This window comes from Myxocyprinus asiaticus, chromosome 36, assembly GCF_019703515.2.
Source record: "Myxocyprinus asiaticus isolate MX2 ecotype Aquarium Trade chromosome 36, UBuf_Myxa_2, whole genome shotgun sequence".
NCBI classification, from domain to species: domain Eukaryota; kingdom Metazoa; phylum Chordata; class Actinopteri; order Cypriniformes; family Catostomidae; genus Myxocyprinus; species Myxocyprinus asiaticus.
The window spans coordinates 40,564,466-40,590,318 of NC_059379.1; the positions used below are offsets into that span (position 1 = coordinate 40,564,466).

A 25,853-nucleotide genomic window follows, 5' to 3' on the forward strand; every position below is an offset into this window, starting at 1 on the left:
CAAACATATTTACTTTTACATTTTATTTGTATTTTAAAATATAAAAAGTGACTATATATATGTCAAATATAAATGAATACATTTTGTAATTGTCTTTTTCACATTTTTAGCCATTGATTTTAATCATCATCAATACATACATATTGTCTAAAAAGAAAAGAAAAATGTGGTGCATCCCTACCTACAACAGTAACCTAAAATGTGTAAATAACTATATTGCCCACATGGCCTTGGTTACGAAAGGCCAAAAGGAAAGTCATTTCAGAGGTGGAACAACTTATTACATTTTGATTAAAGAAAAGAATGTTTGTTTCAGAAATCTTAAGAGTAACGTGTACTGATGAATTGTGCACAGTTAGGCCTGGAATGTGTATTAAGCAAGTAAATAAGCTTGATTTTGATTTCACGTTAACTTTAAGAGCGACAGAAATAAAGAAAAACAAGACACAAATCTTTGTTATATCCATGTCTATCCTTTTATTAAGCTCAATTACACTCGAGCAGGGAGTGAATTATGGCACATTCATGCTCCAATGCATTCATCATTTGTTTCCTTTTAAGATCTGTGCTTTTCTCATCTTCACACATACAATGTAACAGAAGAAGCGGTGAATTGTCCTGTCGAGGATACCATTAAATCCCTGTGCACAGACACGCAGAACCGAGCCTAGTTCCGATAGAACCATCATCCTGTAGAATTCATCAAAGTACATCAGCATGGATTATAAGTTAGAGTAGTTTAATTAGTTTCAATAATACAATGGTTTACTTTCACCCCCGAGGTGGGACAGGAAAGTAACAGCGGGGCCCCTCTCACAACCGAGGGCCCCCGACACCAGCAGCTCGGCAGAACTACAAATGGAGGGCGTCACGATGACACTTGATGTGCGTCTGTCTCTTCTCATTACAAATTTTGTTCGACAGAAAGTCCAGGAGGTTTGATAATGCTGCACCTTCATTCTTAAAAACTATACACAGAACAAAGTCCAACAATAACAGGAAAGAGTTACTGGAAAAAAGTGCCCAAACGGATGCGTGATTGGTCACCGTCCAGTTCAGTGAATGGTTTGGTACGGGGCTGATTGGTGACGGTCCAGGACGTTCTAGTCCAGCTCAATAGGGCTGCTGTCCTCCTGAGCTTCCTCACCCTCCTCGTCCTCTCCCGAGCCCATTAGACTGTTCAACAGGTTTCCTAGTGCACACAAACCAAACAACAACCGGGTGATTCCTCATCTCTTTAGAACATAACATTACATTGTGTTGTATATGACAGCTGAAAAAGACTGGCTTATGAATTACAGGTGTAAGATGAATTTCAACTCTGCAATAATGTCTACATCTTCTCTTTTTTCACAAATTGCCGGTGTTTAATTTAAGACTGAGTTCTGTTATATATAAAGTACACAGCAGAGACGTCTGAAGGCAAAGTGTGTGTCTTACCTAGCAATCCACCATATGATGATGACTGTTTAGGTGGCACGCCAAAGAACAGCTGTCCTATTCTGTCCAGATACTGAGGTCAAAAGGTCAAGAGAAGAAGAATGTATTGCTAGGTTACAAAAATGGAACTCTTCTTGACAAAAAACAAAATCATCAGAAAGAAAAACTATAATATCAATACAAGTTATAAGCAGACTGGCTTAAATATCTGTCTAAGCAATATTTGGCCATTTTGACATTATCGGCATCAGCTGACTGGCTCGTTTGGCGTGCTTTGTTGGCCCCTTTTTCACATTTCCTGCTTTTGGAATGCATAAGTAAACTACTGCAGGGTAAACTTCTATAGCGATGAATGGGAGACTACAGCAAATATTATAATTTTTTTCATTGCACCAACAGCAAAGAAAAAAATCCATTATTACATTTCCACGACTTTCAAAAAAAAAAAAAAAAAAAAATGTTGGATTATGACAGTCAGAAGAGAGAAAGATGCCAAATTTATCCTCACTCCCTCAGCAGCTATATTAGAAACCTCATCACATCTGTGCTAATTAAATTAAAACTTATTCCAGGGTAATATGACACAAAGTATAAAGTTTGCTAAATTTATGCTCCTAAAGCGTCATCACAGTCTGTGAAAAAGGGTCTCTGATTGGTGGGTCTTTTTCTGCTGGATCATAGTTATGGTGCATTCATGTTAAGTCGGAATTACGAGATAAGAGTGTTCAGCTCCGACTTCACCATCATGACGTCCTGTAAAAGAACCAACAGGGCAGCGGCCTCAACAGTTTAGTAGTTGTGAATAGAGGTTGACCGATAGTGGATTTTGCAGATACCGATAACTAAGGTGGTGGGAAAGGCTGATAACTGATTAATCAGCTGATAGTTTTTAAAACAATTTTTTTTAACGTTATATAAATAAATACAAAGTCTTTCCTTACTATGATGGGAACAGACATTGAGGCTACAAGAGTCAAAAATGAATAAAATCCCAGCTGCAGTTTATAGTGCAACCAAAATCCCAATAATAACTGTAAAAATAAATAAATAAATAAAATGAAGATTTGGTGCATAATGTGGGAATTTTAACTATAAACAAGACCCCAGAATACACTTATTTTGAAATGACAGAGAGTTGGCTCCGTTACAATCCTCTATATTTAAGAATTTACCAAATAAATACTTTTATAGACTCATTTACTAGATTAAAGCTATTGGCAACTATCGGAACATATTTTTGCCGATAACTGATAGTTCCAAAAAGCAATGATATATCAGACTACCTCTAGTACTGAACACTTATTTCTGTGAGATATGCCATTTTCATTATACCATTGTATTTTGCAAAAACATATAAAGGTGAACTGATGAACAGCAAAGCTGTTTTGGCACCATGAGCATTGCCACAAAAAACGATAACTTCCGAGGTACGAGGACGTGAACAGCACCGAGTAGAATCTCTGAGTTGCCATCTTGTAATTACAGCACAACATGAACACAGCACACCACAAATTCTGCTATTTTTTTTTTTTTGAAGTTGAAATAACGCTGACTGATGGCTTCAATAGAAGCATACACCATCACTGAACAACATCAGAGCTCAAGGTAGGTCTGTTATTGTGAAAAATCAAATCCCCTATGAGAAAATGACCAGGACTTTGGGACGGGGTTTACTTCCAGAACCAGACTGCTGCGCTCTATTGAAATTGTGAGTCCAGTCTCTTGTGAGCTTCACGAGAGGAGCGGCATTTGTGTGATGTGCAAAGTTGCTGCCTATGTAAAGTGTTCCAAATCAGTCACTTATGAGCTTTCATGATGGTCCATCCGAAAGCGTCCTTTGTTTTTTCATTTGCCACTACAATGTGTGTGACCTAAATTTTTCCATCATTAAAAGGCAAGAGCGGCAGCCAGTCGAACAACATACCTGGCGATGTTGACAGAGCTGGTGTTTCTATAATAATGTCTTCCCTTGTTTCATTAGGGAGATATTGAAACAAGTAGTTGAATTTTGGAATACAATTAATTTTAATAACATTAACCTTCCCAATCATAGATAAATGTAATGAAGCCCACCTGCCCACATCATTCAAAAACCTTTTTATTAAAGGGTCAAAATTAACTCTGACTAAATCAGACAAATTTGCTGGGAATAAAATGCCCAAATACTTAATGCCCTGTTTGAGCCACTGGAAAGCACCCGGCTGAAAAGCTGTTTCTGGACAGTACGCTGTCAGAGCCAAAGCTTCAGATTTAGACCAATTGACTTTGTATCCTGAGAACTTGGAAAAGGAATTAATAGTTCTGTGGAGGTGTTTGAGTATTAAGTATTTGGGTATTTTATTCCCAGCAAATTTTTGTGATTTAGTTAGAGTTAATTTCGACCCTTTAATTAAAAGGTTTTTGAGTGATGTGGACAGGTGGGCTTCATTACATTTATCAATGATTGGGAAGGTTAATGTTATTAAAATGAATTGTATTCCAAAATTCAACAACCTGCTTCAGTCTCTCCCTATAGATGTCCCCCACTCTTATTTCAAGCAATTTGATAGTATAGCGAAGTCCTTCATTTGGATTGGTAAATGTCCCAGATTACATTTCAGTTAGCTGCATAGGCCGATTGACATAGGTGGGCTAGTCCTAGCCAAGATTTTATTACTATGCGTTCGGTCTCAGACATTTGGCTCATTAGTCACTTCCACCTGAGAGAGCCCCTCCCTGGTTTTGTATTGAACAGGAAGTTCTTGCCCCTATTTCTCCATTTCAAAGCCTTTCTATCAAACTAAGCGGAGAAGTTAAGTTACACCCCGTTATCTCACATTTGCACTCTGTACGGACAAAAGTGTCCAGAGTATTTAATTCTGACATTTATTTAAATGTTGCCTCAAGCATATGGATGAACCCAAAGTTATGTATTAATAAGTCCCCTTTCTGCTGGTCAGATTGGATTGTGAGGGGGGGTTACTACACTCGGTGACCTATATGAGAGTGGAGTGTTGAGATCTTTTAAAAACATGGTTAAACATTTTAGGATTCCCAGATCTCGGTTTTATAGGTATTTACAGTTGCACCACCTGCTTTGTACTATTTTTGGGAGTAGCATACACCCCCCCTAAAGCAGCAGATACTCTGGGAGAGGTGATTGCTGCTTTTGGAAAAGGCCATGAGTCATCAATGTATTACTCCCTGCTAATTCAGAGTCTGGGGGGCGGAGCTTTAACTTCTATCAAGAGATTATGGAAGAAAGATTTAAACTTGGTATTGGAGGAGTGAGTGTGGGCTAGGATTCTAAAAAAAAAATCTAGTCTACATCTAGAGATGCAAGGGTATGCCTTAGGCAATTTAAGATTTTGCATCGATTCTATTGGATAGGCTTGGTCTGAAAGACACACCCATCTGCTGGCGATGCCGATCAGATGATGGGGACACAACCCATGTTTTTTGGTGGTGTGTTAAGATCCAAGAATTTTGGTTGAGGGTTCAGAGTTTTATGTGTGATGTACTGGGCACTCAGATTTCATTTTGCCCCAGACTCTGTATTTTAGGCGATGGGGTGGTCATTGATGTAGGGGATAAATACATAAAGAATTGGGTCCTAGCTAGTGTTATGATCGGCAGACGGGTTATTCTCAAGGGATGGAAGTCTGCTGGAGTGCCTTCATTTCAAGAGTGGTGCACGGAGATGGGCAGGGTTGGGGCATTTGAGGAGATGTCGTATAGAAGGCTGGGCAATCTGGGTTTATTTGATACAAAATGGGGCAGATATTTGGCATTTTTGTAAGGCTCTCGGGGAGGGGCAGTGGAGTGGAGTTTTAAATGTGTGTGTGCAATTTTATTGTTTTTTGAGTGTATACTTTGTTTTTTTTTTGTGTGTGTATTTTGTGTTTTTCTTTTTTATGTTTCTAAATATTTATGACCACTGGGGTGCGTGTTTGTGTCGGGTGGTGGGGGTTTGGGGTGAATGTTCGGGGGAAAGGGTTTAATTTTATATCATTTGATTCTGCATTTTCTGTTATGTTTAATTTGTTGAAGGGAATTAATAAAAATGTTAATAACAAAAATAATTCTGTGGAGGCAAGGCATAGATCTAGTAGGGTCAGAGAAAAATAATAAAATATCATCTGCTTAAAGCAAAAGCTTATGTGCCACACCTCCTGCCACCACCCTTGGAAAATCATCCTCTTTTCTTATCATGGCTAATAATGGTTCCAAGCAAGACAGAACAATAACGGGGAAAGAGGGCAACCCTGCCGGGTGCCCCTATTCAGAATAAAATAATCTGAAATTGCGACTTGCAATAATTTAGGGAAACTTGAATTCTGCTCTCTACAATAAAATTGAAGCTCAAGCGCAACTGGATTATGCAGCAAGTCAATGATCCAAAGCATAGGAGTAAGTCCACTTCTGAATGTCTCAAAAGAAGCTAAATTAAAGTTTTGGAGTGGCCTAGTCAAAGTCCTGACTTGAACCCGATTAAGATGCTGTGGCAGGACCTTAAACGGGCAGTTCATGCTCGAAAACCCTCCAATGTGGCTGAACTAAAGCAGTTCTGCAAAGAAGAGTGGGCCAAAATTCCACCACAGCACTGTGAAAGACTGATCTCCAGCAATCGGAAGCATTTGGTTGCAGTTGTTGCTGCTAAAGGTGGCACAACCAGCTATTAAGTTTAAGGGGGCAGTTAGTTTTTCACATGCGTGATATAGGCGTTGGATTACTTTTTTTGCTTCAATAAAAATACATATATATTTGAAAACTGTATTTTGTGTTTACTCAGGTTGCCTTTGTTTTATGTTTTATCTTGTTTGAAGATCTAAAACAATTTAGTATGAAATATACAAAAAAACGAAATCAGGCAAACACTTTTTCACATCACTGTACATTCTCCAGATTTCACGGCACCACGGTGGAAAAAGAAACTGTAACTGCGCCAACTGGAACGGTACGGTTTTGCGATGAGAATGGTTTGGCCCTATGGTGGAAAAGTGGCTACTGTTTATTGAGACAGACTGATTGGTTAAGGAGCATTACTGTCACTCACCTCATTGTACATGGGGTCTCTCTTCAGTGATGGCTGATATTGCTCACATAACACTGTGAAGACTGTCAACTTCCCACTTGGAATAAACCACATGCACACACATGATTTTACATCCAGAAATAATGAGCCACAGATTACGAGCGTGAATACAGGACAGTGTCTCACCCATCCACAGCCAGCAGGAGGAACCACAGGAAGTTGAGCAGAGGCTGAACAAACGGAGGGCCCTTCTCTATAGACGGGTGCTTCTGCGTGTATGTGGTGAACACCACCGACGCACTTGTTTTATTTTTTAGACAGAGGAACCTGCGGTCAAGACACTGAGATCAATGCTAAACTTCAAAGGAACAGTTTAACTGAAAATGAAAATTCTGCCATCATTTGATCATTTTGTTATAAACCCGTATGACTTTCTTGTAAGAAATGTTTAGCAGAATGTCCAAACAGTTCGTTCCAGACAATGAAAGTGAATTTTGCCAAACAAAATGTCAAAAAGCTCCATAAGAGTATTATTCACTTTATTGTCCAGAAAGGACTCAAGAGCAGCATGACCATAAACGGTGTTCAACATAAGAAAGTAAGCCATATGGATATGGAATGACACGAGAGTGAGTAAATGATGACAGAATTTGCATATTCCCATAAAAAATTTAAAAATAAACTTTAAAGCTCAAACAAAAGCACACAATCAGCACACTTTGTCTCATTACTCCAGAAGTGACTCACTGTAAGACGGCCTGCGCTACAAACATGTCCACCTCCATGTGAAATCCCTGCGCTGATGAATATTCCACCAGCATCTGCGCGCAACCCTCTCCGTCGGACGAGTGCAGGAAATGATAGCGTGATTCACTGTAGTTTTGCTCTGGACACACAAATACATGATGTGAGTTACTCGTGAAAAACTCCATGAGCTGATCTGTGATTGGACAGTTACGGTCATGTGTCCGTTGTACCTTTCCACAACGTGAGTGCGAGCAGCTGGTGTAGTTTGGGGTGGCCCAGCTTCCCCGACCCCCCTGACGACCACTTGATCGCTCTGGAGACAAACGCCACTCGCTCGGGGGAGTTCGGGTCCATCAGGCTGAAGAGTTTCGCCAAATGCTCTGGAACAAACAATGCTCATGTTATAACACATGTTATAAGAATCAATCAAAAATAAATGACGTCCAAGATGGTGAAAAATTTAGTTTAAAATTAGGGATGCACCAATACCACTTTTTCGGAAACTTCAGTATCGACCAATACCAGTGTTGTTGTTTCATAATCAGTTTAGAATTTCAATACTTCATTGTGTGATCTAATCGGGGTTACTTTTTATATATGTAAAGAAACACATTAACTACTACACATTATTTCAATATAAATGTATAGTCTATTAAGAAAATCTTTATTATAAACTAGTCTGCTGGATAATGTAGCACAGCAAATCTAACAGAAATTCAAGTGAAAATCTTCAGTAGAAAAGAAGCCAGTTTTCTTTGTACAATTTTTTCAACTTGTATCTGGACTTTACAGGATTCAGATCTCTTGTTCACTTTAGTTGTAAGATATCAGTCCACTTTTCATTCACAGTTATTTTTAGGCACCCAGTCAACTTATATATTGTTGTAATTTGTAAACAAATAATAATGATAACAATATTAATAATAGATTACCATTATTATTATTGACTTTAGAATTTTATAATCTAATAGTAATATATTTAAATCGTGCATCTTTAACTTTAAAACCCTCTGGCATTTATTTTGATGTCAGAAACTCCAGGAAGTCCTGTAAGTGTCTGTATGTGGGCTAGTTCACAGTAGTTTAATTTGCTTCTTATTTAAAATCTGGTGAAATGTTAATCCGGTGCCGTTCTCAATGCATGTTATAAGCGAACCGAACTACTGAGCATCTACATCTGAGATGTTGTTCGTGTGGCGCGCGAACACATCAACAGCATGCGCGTGCTTTTTGTGTGTCAACAGAGCTGCGTCATTCACTAATGCGCTGCGGACGCACACTATATTTACTTATTAAACAGAGCCATTTGCGATCACAGAGCTATCATACATTGTTACACTGCTCTCTGGAATACTCGATCCTGACTGGTAATGGCGCCACCTAGTGGTCTGATATTTCTCAGTAACAACTGCATATCCACGTATCAGACTGCTCATCTGGGTTCTGCGAGTCATCTCTTCTGCTTCTCGGATCACTGTGTGATCTCTACAAGTAAGCTAATGAAATAATTTCAACTCAAATCAATGTTTTATGTGCATTTATTTATTTATTTGGCAAGTAGTCTTGTAATAAGCTGGATAATGAGGAGTCAGACGGTCATTTTCACACAATACACACCAAGAGGTTCATTTCAGCTGTTCAGCGAATTCTTTCTTCTCAAATTACATAATATCAACGCAAATCAATATTTTATGTCCATGTATTTATTTATTTGGTTAGTAGATGTGTAATAAACGGGATAATGTACAGTTAGCCAGTTGTTATTGCAAAGTAAACCCCTTCAGGGTGATACAAGAGTCTCCGCTTTGCATTGGGTTCCTGATCACCCTGTCTGGGTTTATTGTGCGACACATTTTCAACAAAAGTTTTGATTTAATGACTCAAAAAACAAAAACACAACAACATTTCCTTACACCTTGAATACAAATGAACGACTCACAAATCAAACATCACTTTGTCTTGTGAGGAAGTTTTTATTCTAATCAAGCTCTACACAAGAGTAATGTCTAAGTGATGAAGAAAAATGTATATTCACTATAGAATGACTTTTCAATTACTTTTCCAAGCTTTAAAATACCCTCATATTTCCAGGTTTGAATCCTGGATGCTGTACAATCACTTTTATTTTGTTGTAAAGTTAACCGATAAAGTTAACCGTAAAGTAACCCCACCTCTTACTTTACATTGTTTTCCAAATGAATAGCAGACACCAACATAACTTGCACATGAAACTCACCTTGTGTGTGGTCATCTACTTTGGCCCCAGATTTCTCCAGTGACTCTAGTACCAGCATGGACAGATCTGCAGCACTGTTTTGCTGTTGGGAAACACACAGCAAAAGTCTTTCTCAGTAACAACAGAGACCAGTGGAGAGCATTCAGGACTGAATGAATTATACACTCCGATTGATAATACATACCTGATTATAACTAAAGAAGAGCAATGCTCCATTGTACATCAACTCTCGGGCCTCTGCGTGCTTCAATTGTGACATATACCTGCAGCCAGACAACACATTATTATGAACATAATTAACATGACATCATTACACATCACACACTGGCACACTAGTTTATTCTTGAAGATCTCGTATTAGCTAATGTAGGCTGCAGCAAACCGGGTTTTGAAACCATGATGCCCAAAAATGCTGTCTACTTTGGTAGCTCAGTAGGTTTGGAGATCTTGATTTAAAAAAATAAGCCATCTTAGTAGACAGCTTACTTGGTTTCAGCACTACAGAGCCCAAAGATGCTGTCAAGGCAGACAGCACACTAGCGGTCAAAACTATGAAGCCTAAAAATGCTGTCTAGGTAGGGAGCACACTGGGTTTTGAGACTACATGACACATTTATTAACACTGTACAGGTCGATTTGGGTTTGAGACCATGATGTCCAAAAATTCTGTCAAGTTAGGCAGCACACAAGGTACAGAAACTATGATGGCCTAGGTAGGTGGAAATATGACAGCTAAAAACACTGTACCATCTAGGTAGTAGGTAGGTAGTGTACTACGTGTTGTGACTATGATGCCCAAACATGCTGTCTAGAAAGGCAGCACACTAAATTTTGAATTTCCCAAAAACGGCATCTACAAACACAGTCTGTAGGTTTTCAGACTGAGATACACAAAATGCCATCTAGGTAGGCAGCACACTATATGATATATATATATATATATATATATATATAAAATGCTGTCTAGGAAGGGAGCACACTGGGTTTTGAGACTATGATGCCCAAATATTCTGTCAGCACGAAACCCACGATGCCCACCAAAAATAAAAAAAATAAATCACGCCATCTGGGTTGATTTTGAGACTACGCCCAAAATGCTGACTACGTAGGGAGCACACTAGGGTTTGAGACTATTTGAAAAGCATGAGGTGATTTTTGTAGAGATACAGCAGGTTAACAAAAGGATGAATGACAGATGTACAGCACTCAGGGTGTTTTACGTTTTTTTTTTTTTCACACAATGTCTGAATTTAACTTATGAATTTAAAAAGGGTGAAGAAAATTGTACAATTTAGACAAAGTGAAATTCAGCTGGTTAGGTGCACTGGTTGACTAGCCGTACTGTTAAAAAGCCTAAGTTCTACCACATGTCAGCAATCATCTGTCTGTCATATAGCATAACATTGGTATGGGTTGTTATATTCATTATCAAACAATTGATACATTATTATTCCGTTACCACAGTTGCCAATCAACCTTGTTCTTCACATTAGCATGTAGCTAAAGGAGCTTGCTGATCATTTCTCTTGACTGACGTCTACGATGGCCAATCAGAATAACGATGTGATGCACGGGGCGTGTCAGAGTGGGCAGCCGACCAATCAGCGTGAGGAACGGGCTCGGTTGACAACAAGAAAGATCTGGAAGCGACAGGCCCGAGCCGCTCACTATTAGTATACGCGTTAAATCTCACCTGAAGAATAATGTGCGGTACATCTGATGGGCCTCATAGTAATCTCCTCTCTCCACACTGGCTCTGAGTTTGCCCTCCACCCGCTGCACTCCTCCGCGGTTCCTCGCGCTGGAGTTCTTCAGAGACTCCTGCTCCGACATGACTGCTCACACCAACCAAACGCGATGACGGTCACTGTCTGAGCCCTCAGACTCGCCGTACTCACATTCACACACACAGACAGACAGACGGAACTTCACTTTATATTTATATTTGTTCTGTTCTGGAAATACGAACTGCAGTTTCCACATTTAAGAGAAATGCAATAAACATATAAAAGTGGTAATTTTAGGGCGTAACTGTACAGCATACTTTGCAAAGATCAATTTTGCAAGTTTACCAGCAAGATTGAAAACAAGATTGTAGTACAGTGAAGGAGTGTAGAAAATGACTAATACTCAGTCACCATTAGGCTAACATAACCGTGTCAAAGGAATATTCTGTGTTCGACACAAGCTCAATCAACAGCATTTGTGGCATAATGTTGATTACCAACAGAGATATTTTTAGCAGAGACAGGTCACTTCTATTAAAATGAATTGGAGAAATTGGAACGCCCAACGGAAAAAGAAAGGAAAGTCCCGCCTTACAGGTAAAAGAGCCAATCACCATTTAGATGCAGACATCGCCTGTCAATCAAGTATAGAACGCGCATGTGCATTAGCTACACAAGCCGGGACAATTGCGTTTTTTAGCGTGATCTGAGGGAAAGAAGCATAATATATGATACATGTGTAGTCAGATTTTATTGCTGATTTATAATATGTTCTTTGATTGTAATCTTGACCAACCGTTTTGGAGATTTCGGTCTTTCCCCATTCAAGTAGATAGGAGCTGTACGTGTATGCCGCTTGTTTACGTAGAAAAATAGCTGCCTGGGAGCGTTCCAAAGAAGGATTTCCAAGTGACCCGACTTACTAAAAAGACTTTGTTACCACAACAATTAAAAACATGAATAATAACTTTAAAAAAGTAAAGTCGGTTACAGTGAGGCATTTACAATGGAAGTCAATGGAGCCAATGTTTGGAGGGTTTAAAGGCAGAAATGTGAAGTTTATAATTTAATATTTATTATTTGAGCTGTAAAGTTGTTTTAAATGATAATTTTTGCAACGGACTACTTAATTACCAGGATTACAGGGTAATTATTTATTTACAGGATTACATCATCATGGTAATGAATTTGTAAAATTGGCTATATCTTTCCACAGATGTGGTTAGTAAGTGATTTTCTCAAAGTAAAATCATGTTAACACACATATTGTTTATGTCTTGTGTCTATACTTTTGAAACATTTGAGTATTTTAATGTTTACAGATTGACCGCATTGACTTCCATTGTAAGTGTCTCACTGGAACACACATTTGTGATTTTTTAAAGAAAAAAAGGGATGAGTCTAAATAAATTTTTGTGGTAATCAACATCGTCACAAATGTTGTCGATTGAGCTGAATCTGTATTGAACCCGGAATATTCCTTTACGTAACAGGCCTTTCTGATTGTGCTATTTGTGTTTTTCATGAGCACAAACAGTTCTGCAGTCAGGCTTACAGTTTCAATATACAAAATATTTTATTACTCCGATTCTTACATTCAAGGTACACTTAAAATAGAGATTTTGAGGGAAACATTACAACTTTTAAAATGTAGATCAACAAAACTGTTAAAAGGGCTAACAAAATGGCCACATTACATTATAATAAACATATAACAGTCAACAGTTAATATATAGTATAACAGTCATTCTGAATGTAGAAAACAAGTCAAATATCTAAAACAATTTCTAGATTAATTCCACAGTGCAGTTTAGTCCAAGGGAGAAAAATACCATAAACTCCCCCAAAGGCAAAATGAGAAATAATAACGTTCATGTGTGTTAGAGGTCATCGTATGGAGTCACTGTGGGAAATATTGATACAAATTTTCAGTAAACATTTTAATGACTTTAGGCAACATATACTTTTGTCCTGATCAGCGTTAGTCCTTCATCTGTTTTCAACTCTAGTTCAGGTGATGATTTGGAGGAAAGAGGATCGACTTTATAAAGTGGATTCAGTTAAAACATCTCTTATAATACAGGAAGCACTAACTGTGCAGTGTCATGCCTTCATACTGGTACTGGGGTCTGTCTGGGTGGGATGGGTTTGGGGACACCTGGTCCTTGTCTGTAAGGGTGAAAAGCAGGTGAATCCAGATGCATGATATTGCAGTGTTGTACAACAATGAAAGAGGAGGTTTCCTTGTCTAATACAACAAATTCAGTACTTCAACACTGGTAAATCGTTACGCTAAACTGATCTATCTGTTAAGGTTTTTTAAGTAGCAAGCGCCTTTTGAATGTAAAGTGAGAGGTGTTAGTTTAACCACATTAACCGTCATAAGATTTTACCATTTGGCAACTTTTAATTTGACATGGAGGAAAAGAATAAAAAAGCTTCAGTAGACAAGAGCCGGAGGTTCTCACTGAGGAAAAAATCATAATCAAAATCAGAACAGCGGACATTTACATTGAAGTTTAAAGGAGATGCTGAGGCCAAAACAGCATTTCATTCAGAGGGCCAGAGACAGGGTGAAAAATGATCATATAGTACATATAGTTTTGGTGCAAAAAAAAAAAAAAAAAATGTAACATTATAAGTGGACATCAGGGATTTTAAAAAAAATAGTGCCTTGACCCATTTAATTTTTTTCTTAAGAAAATTCTTATCTATTTTCTTAAGATTGTTCTTAAGTCGTTGTTTTTTTCAGGAACACTAACTTTTGCTGACAAGTTTTTTTATTTACTTTATTGTGGCTATACTTTTAAAAACAGTGTGTATTTAATGTTTTGTGTATTGGACCCATTTACTTTCTTTGCATGTGCCTTGCTGCATGCAATTTTTGTCTTTAGAAAAAGAGGAATGAGTTGAAATTGTTTTCTGTGCCAATCAACATTGTGCCACAAATACTGTCAATAGAGTTTAACTTGTATTGAACCCGAAACAATCCTTATAATAAATATTTATAAAGGAATGTTTCGTCTCAGAGCAGTGCTGGTTTTGATGGTAGTGTCTGCTCTGACTGCTGTTCTGAACACAACATTCAAATATGCATACAGTTCTAATGTCCCATGATTAATACATTTGGGGCAGTGGTGGCTCAGCGGCTAAGGCTCTGGGTTACTGATCAGAAGGTCAGGGGTTCAAGCCCCAGCACTGCCAAGTTGCCACTGTTGGGCCCTTGACCCTATCTGCTCCAGGGGTGCCATATCATGGCTGACCCTGCACTCTGACCCCAGCTTAGCTGGGATATGTGAAAAAAAGAATTTCACTGTATATGTGCAAATGTATAATGTGTGATAAATAAATATAATTATAATTATTAATTATAATATACAGCCCAAAACTTTTCTTTTTTTTAATATCCACTCATAATGTGAGGTTCAGCCAGCTCTGTCTGTCTGTGTGTTTTTTTCCCATTTTCCCATCTTCCTGCCTACAATACTGGCCCACATATTTTCCCTACCATTGAGTCTTTTTTCAGTCCGAGGTGTGAAAATTGGGGCTGAAATAAGGGGGTTTCATGACCCTTTAAGAAGAAATGGTAGTTAAGAAGAATTTTCATGAATCTGGCCCCTGATCTCTAGATATAAATCATCCACCAGGTGAAAATTGTAAGTTTGTTCACTTAGGTAGTAGCACAGGTACAGGTAAGGTATTTCTTTAACAAGCAGATTAGGGATTTGTTCAGTTCATTAACCATATGAGTGACACTCGCCTTAGCAAACAACACTGATGATTAACCGGAAGCAAAGAAAACCTACTGAAAGTGGGTTGGGTACAGTTCTTTAGACATTACCTTGGCTGAGTTACTGAAGTATCCACTCGATATGCTGCTGTATTTGGCTGAAAAAAATAAATAAAGTTTTCATACAGAACATTTGTTTAGCCAGGGCAGTTCATTAGAGTAACTTCAGTTTTCTCAGGACAGTGAATTGTGGAAATGAAAGCACAGCTAATGAATTTAAATCTGTCATTAATGTCTGGCACATATTTATATTATTTACATACAAAGCTCAGAACAGCTAATGTATATCAATGTATTTGTAATATTGGTGGTGTTTTGTTGCTTAAACCTGTGTCATAGACTGCGGGGTGGACGCTCTTGTCGCAGTGCCGTTTGTCTGTGCATTCGTGGAGCCGTTTGCTGCATTGTTAGATCTGTTGTAAAACAATAGAAAATATTCACTTCAGACCATTTTTCACAGAGTTCTACAGGGCAATTTATAGATCTATTGTATATTTGTTGAACTTCTGAAATGGTTTAGGAAGTATATTGGGTTGTGTGTGTGTGTGTGTGTGTGTGTGTGGGGGGGGGGGGGGGGGGGTCGTGTTTGTTGACATTCATTTGCAGTCAACCTTGAAGTCCAAAACATTGTGCCACTAGTTAAGCGTGTGGTATTTACACGTTGGTGTTTTCACATACCACCAGTAATTAAGGTGCTATATGCTTGATATATGCGCTGGTATAGAGCTGCACCATTGACTTTTAAAGTCATTGTCATTTTGTTACACAAACACACCAACTCTCTATGCAAATGAGGCTCATTACAGAGTGTGGTTGATTCTGCAGCTATAACAGCTCACAGAAAGCAGGTGTAAAATTTTAGATTCATTTAAAAGGAATGTCTGTGTAAATGTTCTAGTGATCATGGTAAATTTGGTACTATGCTGTAGTAAACATTAACAACAATTTCGACAATAAAACACAGTCAACAAATTAGAGATAGACCGATATATCAGTTTTACCGATTAATCGGTATTGATAGTTGCTTTTTGGAACCATCAGTTATCGGAATAAATATATGCCGATAGTTGCCGATATTTTGTTTACATTTTTTCCTCTAGTTTAGTTTATTATTCCTTATCAATAAACCTGATCTGGTGAAATATATACATACAAAACTCTTCATCTGGTGAATCTATAGGCTTTAAAAAGCTTAATTTTGTAAATACACATTGTAACGGAGCCAAATCTCGGTTATAAGTGTCACACTAAAATTATATGAACACACATATTGTTTAGCTCTTGTGTCTATACTTTTGAAAAAGTGAGTATTGTAATGTTTACGGATTGGCCCTATTGACTTCCATTTTAAGTGCCACACTGGAACACAGATTTTTACATAAACAAGTAAAAATTACACATATTCTAGATATATTTTCTTAAAATCCAGCCAAAATATATAATGCAGTGTTGATTCTCAGGTAATTTTAACTTGTTTCAAGGATTTTGAGATAAAACAAAATATTTTTGTTTTTACAGTGTACTTGTTACTAAATTAAGCTTCATAAAAATCCTAGAGTACTTTTTTACCTATAATTCAGTGGTTACTTGAAGATATTTTTAAAAGATACTTTCATCTTGATTTATTTATCCAGTACATTCTTTATATATAGGTGCATCTCAATAAATTAGAATGTCGTGGAAAAGTTCATTTATTTCAGTAATTCAACTCAAATTGTGAAATTCGTGTATTAAATAAATTCAATGCACACAGACTGAAGTAGTTTAAGTCTTTGGTTCTTTTAATTGTGATGATTTTGGCTCACATTTAACAAAAACCCACCAATTCACTATCTCAAAAAATTAGAATATGGTGACATGCCAATCAGCTAATCAACTCAAAACACCTGCAAAGGTTTCCTGAGCCTTCAAAATGGTCTCTCAGTTTGGTTCTCTAGGCTACACAATCATGGGGAAGACTGCTGATCTGACAGTTGTCCAGAAGACAATCATTGACACCCTTCACAAGGAGGGTAAGCCACAAACATTCATTGCCAAAGAAGCTGGCTGTTCACAGAGTGCTGTATCCAAGCATGTTAACAGAAAGTTGAGTGGAAGGAAAAAGTGTGGAAGAAAAAGATGCACAACCAACCAAGAGAACCGCAGCCTTATGATTGTCAAGCAAAATCGATTCAAGAATCTGGGTGAACTTCACAAGAAATGGACTGAGGCTGGGGTCAAGGCATCAAGAGCCACCACACACAGACGTGTCAAGGAATTTGGCTACAGTTGTCGTATTCCTCTTGTTAAGCCACTCCTGAACCACAGACAACGTCAGAGGCATCTTACCTGGGCTAAGGAGAAGAAGAACTGGACTGTTGTCCAGTGTTCCAAAGTCCTCTTTTCAGATGAGAGCAAGTTTTGTATTTCATTTGGAAACCAAGGTCCTAGAGTCTGGAGGAAGGGTGGAGAAGCTCATAGCCCAAGTTGCTTGAAGTCCAGTGTTAAGTTTCCACAGTCTGTGATGATTTGGGGTGCAATGTCATCTGCTGGTGTTGGTCCATTGTGTTTTTTGAAAACCAAAGTCACTGCACCCGTTTACCAAGAAATTTTGGAGCACTTCAGGCTTCCTTCTGCTGACCAGCTTTTTAAAGATGCTGATTTCATTTTCCAGCAGGATTTGGCACCTGCCCACACTGCCAAAAGCACCAAAAGTTGGTTAAATGATCATGGTGTTGGTGTGCTTGACTGGCCAGCAAACTCACCAGACCTGAACCCCATAGAGAATCTATGGGGTATTGTCAAGAGGAAAATGAGAAACAAGAGACCAAAAAATGCAGATGAGCTGAAGGCCACTGTCAAAGAAACCTGGGCTTCCATACCACCTCAGCAGTGCCACAAACTGATCACCTCCATGCCACGCCGAATTGAGGCAGTAATTAAAGCAATAGGAGCCCCTACCAAGTATTGAGTAATATACAGTAAATGAACATACTTTCCAGAAGGCCAACAATTCACTAAAAATGTTTTTTGTATTGGTCTTATGATGTATTCTAATTTTTTGAGATAGTTAATTGGTGGGTTTTTGTTAAATGTGAGCCAAAATCATCACAATTAAAAGAACCAAAGACTTAAACTACTTCAGTCTGTGTGCATTGAATTTATTTAATACACGAGTTTCACAATTTGAGTTGAATTACTGAAATAAATGAACTTTTCCACGACATTCTAATTTATTGAGATGCACCTGTAAGTATATTTAATGCAAACTCTAGGCATTAAATATAAGGAATTAGCTGAACTGTTGACTAAGAGTGGTTGATTAATCGCTGCAATATATCACCCGAATAGTCGATTAATCTTTATAATAATCGTTAGATTAATCGATTATTCCCATTGACCAGAGCAAATAGAGATCAGCACTAATTTTGTGACCGTGTTTGTGCCGTGACCTGACTTTTCTAATTCCTTTAGTAAATCGGGTGCTTAATCAATACATATAACATGCAAATAAAAAGCGCTAATTTCTTCTTAGTGAATTCCTTCCTCTGTCCTAAAATAGTTTCCATTCTTCTTCACTAATACAATAGGTAATATAACAAATTAAGCCATCAGACATCAGAAATACATTTAAAGTTTGAAGTTGAATAAAAAGTTAAGAAACTGAATAAGTGATGGATTGACCTGTGGCGTGTGGACAGACGGCCCTTGAGACAGCGTTTGAGACTGTCCCGTCTGAACACGTAGAGCAAAGCGATGGTTAACACAACCAGAACTGGCACCACCAGAAGAAAGAATATCAAAAGTCCGTCTCTCAGGGAGTAATCTAAGAGGAAAGAGTTTCAAAGAGATGATAAAACATCTGAGTGTGTTCTGTTCATTTAGCGAGTCAGTGAGTGTGTTCTTACCGATCTGCGCGGGGCCGCTGTCGATACTTCCTCCTCTGCCACGTTTGTTACAGTTGGGTGGAGCCCAGCCATTATCACAATGACAGTTGAAATGATCATTACACACCTGCAAGAAAACATGCAACATTCAGATGTGGAAATATTCTGAAACGATCCTTAAACGTGCACTACTGTTAAATTTGTTTTGTAAAGACATTAACATTACTTTTGTCAAATCTGTTTAAAATCATGTTCACTCACATGAGATGATGACTCCAGTCATATCAGTGGTCTAGAAATAGCTGTTTTATTCTACATAAGGGTTCTCCCTCTGTTGGTGGCCATCATGTTGAGATCACATGACCAGCCGAACAGTACTCACTCACTGCACATGAGATAAGCGCTGTGTCCATACAAGAACTTGTGTTATTTGTGCTTTCATTGTGAACGACCTTCTCTCAAGTGCCAATGAACGTGCAGAGGAGAGTTGTGGTGGAAGTCAAGATTTTTACTGTAAAATACCTTAAATTTCGGGTGCTTTCTCACCAAAACCCAACGTATACCTTCAAAAGACTTGGAATATGACTGTGATGAGGAGGAGGGCATGGCCGGGCTGTGAGGGTGCGCGCCCGGCGCTGAATAAGCTCAATCAGCTGGGAGAGGGATAAAGAGGAGCCGGGAACGTCAGTGAGAGAGAGAGAGACATGCGGCCGCTGTGTGTGTGTGTCGTTATGTTTCAGTTCAGCGTTTTATGTAATTAAAGTTTTGTTGACTGCTCAGCCGGTTTCCGCCTCCTCCTTACCCATCTTTACCCGTTACATTGGTGACAGAACCCGGGAGGGAGGAGGGATGCACTGTTGTGGAGTCCTTGCCGCTGCCGTCTGCCAGGGGAGGAGGAACCACTTGCATCCACCAGGAAGGGGAGGAGCCATTCCATCCGCCAGGGGTCGGACGACTCACTGCCGTCCACCCAGGGAGGAGTGGCTGTCGTCCGCCTGAGGGCCGAGGAGTGGCTGAGCACCAGGTGATAGCGTGTCCAGGGAAAGGCGAGCAAGTTTTTCTCTCTCTTCCCCCTCTCGCTCGCCCTTTCCCTTTCCCTCCCCTCGTCTCTCCCCAGGTTCCCAGGAGGCGGAGTGGTCCATCGGCTAGCAGAACAGCCGGAAGGGCAGCGTCTCCCCTCTAGATGCGCCCCGGCCTGAATCGGGTGGGGGAGGAGTGTGATGAAGAGGAGGGCATGGCCGGGCCGTGAGGGTGCACGACCTGCGCTGAGTCACCTAATCAGCAGGAGAGAGAGATAAAGGGGAGCCAGAGACACCAGTTCGAGAGGGAGAGAGACACACACGGCCACTGTGCGTCTATGTGTTTTATGTTGTTTTAAGTTGAGTTTGTCATTAAAGTTTGTTGACTGTTCTGCCGGTTGCCGCCTCCTCCTTGCCCATCCCTTACCCGTTACAATGACGCACTACTTTTAGGACACTTTTGGGGGCTTTTTTTAAGCAGCTCAAATACTGTTATTATATGCAAATCAGGGATAGCATCATTTAAAATATCTCTTTTTGTGTTCTGCGCAATAAAGAATGTCATACAGGTTTGGAACAACATAAGGGTGAGTAAATAATTAGAGAATTTTAATTTTTTGGGGTGAACTAGTATTTTGATATTACTTACACTGTCGCATCGGCTTGAGGAACGTAAATAAACTACTCTTTCACAAGGTCTTCACTTACTCCATTACTGCTGCAGTTTCTCTGGGCATCACACTTCTGACTCTGATCCAGAACTGAAGAGTTCAAACACTTGAAGTCCAGACACACCTGAGAGAGAGAGAACAATGTGCCAGGACAGGTTACGACTTAATTAAAACAACTTAAACTGCTATAAAATAAACATTAAAAAACAAAATGTGATGAGCTAAACGAATGAGATTATTTCAAGACCTTTCCAGGAGCGCAGACTGAGCCAGTTTTGACGTAGGCCGGGTCTGGTACGTCCGAGCCCAGGCGGAAGTCGGCGTTCATGCAGGTGATTGTGTCTCCCTCTATCTTCACCACACTGACCGCTGCACCCGCTGGTGGTTTGTTGCTGTCAAAAATGCACTGGATTTTCCCACACATAGAGTTGCTGTGAAGACAGAAAATCTAAATTTATTCAGCTCTTAAAAAAATAAAAAATATATATATCAATATATACGTAAATGTAGATGGAAGAATGGAGTCTCTACAGAAACCTGCAGATGGGTCATTCTATGTAAAGTATTGCAAACCACGTCCTACAAATCCCACATTTCATTCATCCATTATATATATATATATATATATATATATATATATATATATATACACACACACACACACACACACACACTGATCAGCCACAGCATTAAACCACAACATTAAAGCCACCTGCCTAATATTGTGTAGGTCCCCCTCGTGCCACCAAAACAGTGCCAACCCGCATCACAGAATAGCATTCTGAGATTATCTTCTTCTCACCACAATTGTACAGAGCGGTTATCTGAGTTACCGTAGACTTTGTCAGTTTGAACCAGTCTGGCCATTCTCTGTTGAGCTCTCTCACCAACAATTCCATCCACAGAACTACCCCTCACTGGATGTTTTTTGTTTTTGGCACCATTCAGAGTAAATTCTAGAGACTGTTGTGTGAAAATCCCAGGAGATCAGCAGTTACAGAAATACTCAAACCAGCCCATCTGACACCAACAATCATGCCACGGTCAAAATCACTGAGATAACATTTTTTCTCCATTCTGATGGTTGATGTGAAAATTAACTGAAGCTCCTGACCCGCATCTGCATGATTTTACGCACTGCACTGCTGCAACACGATTGGCTGATTAGATAATCACATAGATGATTGTTAGTGCCAGACGGGCCGAAATTTTTGGTTAAAATTACAGAAGAACACTAAACATCTGTTTATTTTGATTATTTAATAATATATATTATATATGGGGGCCTGGGTAGCTCAGTGAGTATTGACGCTGACTATCACCCTGGAGTCACGAGTTCAAATCCAGGGTGTGCTGACTGAATCCAGCCAGGTCTCCAAAGCAACCAAATTGGCCAGGTTTCTAGGGAGGGAAGAGTCACATGGGGTAACCTCCTCATGGTCACGATTAGTGGTTCTCGCTCTCAATGGGGCGCGTGGTAAGTTGTGCGTGGATCGCAGAGAGTAGCATGAGCCTCCACATGCTGTGAGTCTCCGCGGTATCATGCACAAAGAGTCACGTGATAAGATGCGCGGATTGACTGTCTCAGAAGCGGAGGCAACTGAGACTTGTCCTCTGCCACCCGGACTGAGGTGAGTAACTGCACCACCACGAGAACCTAGTAAGTAGTGGGAATTGGGCATTCCAAATTGGGAGAAAAGGGGATAAAAATAAATAAATAGATATTATACATTTATTTTACCTTTTCTTTCAAATATTCAATGTCTGTGGCATTACCCTACGGACTGTGCCTCTTATCCTCCTGAGACCCGGCGTGACTGCTGTGTGCAGTGCTTTGATTTGTAACTAGTAGCACCTACTAAACAAGCAAATAATGTGGACAGCGGGACCAAGTTGTGAAATTTTTAATAATACCAAGCTATAGAACGTCTGATTTTTTTCATCAAATATTTTATTATGTGTCCAGGAGTGTTGATTATTCATGTTTTTGAGACGTTATAGACATTACAGCTGATTTTCTATAAAGCTGAATTAATAATTCTGATTAAAAGTAATGCATCATCCAATCACTGCCAACTATATTAAAATAAAATAAAACATTATAAATTCTGAATCTATGTACTGATTATTATTGTCTCATGTCTGTCAAACATGTTGAGTGATCCAAACATCATCTGCAGCCTGAAACTGAACTTTTGATTGGATTTTAGGAGTGAATGCACTTAGCTGCATAGAGAGATACAGGATGCACTTGCGCTCCCTATTTAGTGAATGACTTAACCTCCAATGTGCTGTCTGTCTGCACTGATCTCAGATCAGTTAGAAATGCACCTTATTTTCATCCTAACTCCATATAAAGCCTCTGAAAGCAACATTTTTCAGCTTTTGCATGAACACATTTATTCTCAATGTGAAAATACACATTAAATATATAAGAATGCATTTATTCATGTTAATGAATAGAACCGTATTGTACAGTGATAACAAAATCAAATATAACAACATTTATATTAAAATGAAGTGAAATGACCCACAGATGTGTTAATGTTGAAAAATATTCAAAATAACTAACATGTTTTTTCATCTTTTGAGGGAATAATGTCCCATTTTCCACATATGTGGACATGATGTTTATCAGCGCGCTGACACGTGAAAAATGAACGGATTATTTAAAGCGGCATATCAACCGAAACTAGAGACGTTACTCTTTACAACCAAACCGGTTTCAATAAAAAAACGTAAAGAGGTTTCTTACCAGAGGCACTTTTGTTGGCACTGCACTCATAGTAGCGCTTCACGGAAATCGACGTCACGCTGTTGTGTTGTGTGACGCGGTGTGCCAGAAGTTTAACCCTTAAATGACAGTATAGAGTCTTGTGAACAGTATTCAGCCGGTTTTAATTAATTTTAATTATGCGTTGCGTATAACGAAGCTAAAGTACAGTGTCCACACGTGGGCGCAGGGTCGCACAAAGTTAATAGATATAATATATAATAATAATAATAGATAATACATAATAAAAAAATAAATAAACTTTCTCTTGTTTGAAGATATTTGCAGGAATCTTTAAATCACTTTGTAGGTCTGACAGTTCTCCTATTTTTTGTTAAATCTTTCTAAAGTCATAACATATTCATAAATCCCAGTTTACTGATGTCTTAATTTCAATGCAAAGTATTCATGAAAATTTTTAAATATTAGAAGATATTTTCTTTTAGTTACTATGTGCACTAACAATTTAGCTAAAATATGTAATAAATATATATTTTATTGTTAGCTATAAAATATAGCTTTATTGTCTTAATTTATCTATGCTAATTTTATAATTTATAGAAAGATATAATTTATAATTTAAATTTATGGAAGAATAATAATAAAAATACAGCTAACTGTAGTAACATTAACTAGCTTAAATCTCAAAGTTTCTTTGGGAACTTTTCTCAGCTGGTTGTAACCGTTAGCATAAAAAGAAATTGATGAACAACCTCTAGCTGTCAGACAAAATTACCTTACCTGTGACAGTCTCTTAAAGGTACAGTTCACCCAAAAATGAAAATACTGTCATCATTTACTGAACCTGATGTTGTTCTAAAGTCACTCAGGCATGCTTTAACATATAAATGAGTATATTTTTTAAATATGTAATAAAGTTGGCTAATAAATGAACCTGATGGAATCATACAGTTGCTGTAAATGAAAAGAGGTACTCACGCCACAGAACAAGGAACCGGCCTAGAGCCCGAGTATCCACAGTTCCCAAACTCATTGCCAATTGTATTAACATAACTAAAACACTTCTGATCTGCTTCAGTCGCCCCTACACAGAAACACAAGAGCAAATAACGCATGAATTAAGCTGCACAAAACAAGTATTGTATAGAATTTGAAGAACAGCTCCACAGCTCAATGTCATGTGGCACTTGATGGCAGAGAAAGTGACACCTGAGATAAAACCCTCAACATTGTAACGTACCCGAGCCAAAAAGCTGTTTGCACTGGTAGTCAAAGGTCTGGCAGCGGCCCTCATAGCAGAAGGCTGTGTTCCCGGCACACGGCAGGCCGTCCATCAGGTAGAAATCAGCCGGACAGAACGCAGACTCTCCACCGCAGAACTCAGGCAGGTCACAGGGGTTGACTGATGGTCTGCAGGGTGTACCAGACACCTTAATCTGCCAACAGAAAACAGCATTACACTCGCAGTCACATAAAATTTGGAGCAAAAAAATCTGCCACAAATGCCACAATATCAAATATACTAGTTTAAGAAACATTTTCTAAAAACAAGCCTTCATTTTTACTGGACAACAAGACAAAGACACTAAAAAAGAAAATGATTTTTCAAGTGAAAGTGAAAGACTACAGGCCAAATTAGGACACCATGGGTACTTAACATTACATCCTACCAGTCAGTGTCAGGAAGTAACCTTTCCATCAATGGGCAGAAACTGATTTGATTTTCAGGGGCATTTGGTACTTTTGTTTTAAACATAAAAAAATATATTGTGCTTTCATTTCAGCTTACTTAATTTAATAAATCCATTTATGTACTTTTCCATCTGAATAATCAGATTGAGAATATGCTACCTCCGATAAGTTACATCAATATCAACTCATATTTTATGCTGTAATGTGTGTAGTTTGGCCTAGAATAGAATATTGAGAACTGTATCAGATGTTACAAACACAAAACAAAGTCATTCATTACAGGAGCATTTTTTAACCCCATATTATATTTTGAATTTTGGGGGCATTTTTGACCCGAGCGCTTCTTAATTTCCGACTTGCCATCGGTAACCATTTCTTATAATTTCCATGAACATATGATGAATAAACATTGTTATGCTTAACAGAACAGCAGTTTATATACATTCAAATATGAACATACTGTACATGGAAACATATTAATCCCAGTTTCATGAGATTTCTGTGTGTGTGCATGTGTGTGTGCATGTGTCTGTGAGTGTGTGTGTGCGAGTGCGAGTATTAGTGTTTGTGTGTGTGCATGTGTCTGTGAGTGTGTGTGCGAGTGCGTGTGTGAGTGTTAGTGTTTGTGTGTGTGCATGTGTCTGAGTGTGCGTTTGCGTGTGTGCATGTGTCTGTGAGTGTGTGCGAGTGTGAATGTTAGTGTCTGTGTGTGTGCTTGTGTCTGAGTGTGTGAGTGTTAGTGTTTGTGTGTGTCTGTGAGTGTTAGTGTTTGTGTGTGCATGTGTATGTGAGTGTGTGCGTGTGTGAGTGTTAGTGTTTGTGTGTGTGCATGTGTCTGTGAGTGTGTGCGCGAGTGCGTGTGTGAATGTTAGTGTTTGTGTGTGTGCATGTGTCTGAGTGTGTGCGTGTTTGCGTGT

General features: G+C 38.8%; 2 protein-coding genes across 2 annotated transcripts in view; both read right to left on the reverse strand.

Moving 5' to 3' along the window:
• Nucleotides 1-453: 453 nt before the first annotated feature.
• LOC127427137 (Golgi to ER traffic protein 4 homolog) lies at nucleotides 454-11,328 on the reverse strand. The gene is made up of 9 exons (XM_051674553.1): nucleotides 11,131-11,328; nucleotides 9,622-9,700; nucleotides 9,438-9,519; nucleotides 7,432-7,581; nucleotides 7,202-7,340; nucleotides 6,641-6,781; nucleotides 6,476-6,551; nucleotides 1,441-1,513; nucleotides 454-1,192 (listed from the first exon to the last, which is right to left on the reverse strand). Exons 1-9 carry the CDS (start codon nucleotides 11,268-11,270, stop codon nucleotides 1,104-1,106), a joined length of 969 nt encoding a protein of 322 aa, XP_051530513.1. The 5' UTR covers nucleotides 11,271-11,328; the 3' UTR covers nucleotides 454-1,103.
• Nucleotides 11,329-12,715: 1,387 nt separating this feature from the next.
• The window catches only part of zgc:174164 (uncharacterized protein LOC570656 homolog), a 31,119-nt gene continuing 17,981 nt past the window's right edge, over nucleotides 12,716-25,853 (reverse strand). The window contains exons 14-22 of the mRNA XM_051674473.1: nucleotides 24,485-24,680; nucleotides 24,223-24,328; nucleotides 20,758-20,941; nucleotides 20,548-20,634; nucleotides 18,842-18,947; nucleotides 18,618-18,759; nucleotides 15,283-15,367; nucleotides 15,006-15,052; nucleotides 12,716-13,333 (exon numbers count right to left, since the gene is read on the reverse strand). Of these exons, the coding sequence (XP_051530433.1) occupies nucleotides 13,276-13,333; nucleotides 15,006-15,052; nucleotides 15,283-15,367; nucleotides 18,618-18,759; nucleotides 18,842-18,947; nucleotides 20,548-20,634; nucleotides 20,758-20,941; nucleotides 24,223-24,328; nucleotides 24,485-24,680 (1,011 nt within the window). The 3' untranslated portion in view covers nucleotides 12,716-13,275. The remainder of the gene's footprint in view (nucleotides 13,334-15,005; nucleotides 15,053-15,282; nucleotides 15,368-18,617; nucleotides 18,760-18,841; nucleotides 18,948-20,547; nucleotides 20,635-20,757; nucleotides 20,942-24,222; nucleotides 24,329-24,484; nucleotides 24,681-25,853) is intronic.

Excerpts from the sequence above, each read along its gene's own strand:
- LOC127427137 (XM_051674553.1), bottom strand. The coding sequence starts at position 11,270 with ATGTCGGAGCAGGAGTCTCTGAAGAACTCCAGCGCGAGGAACCGCGGA. Across the intron at positions 9,701-11,130 it reads TACCGCACATTATTCTTCAG|GTATATGTCACAATTGAAGC; the intron begins GTGAGATTTAAC and ends GTCTGGCTGCAG. Across the intron at positions 7,341-7,431 it reads CGCACTCACGTTGTGGAAAG|AGCAAAACTACAGTGAATCA; the intron begins GTACAACGGACA and ends TTGTGTGTCCAG.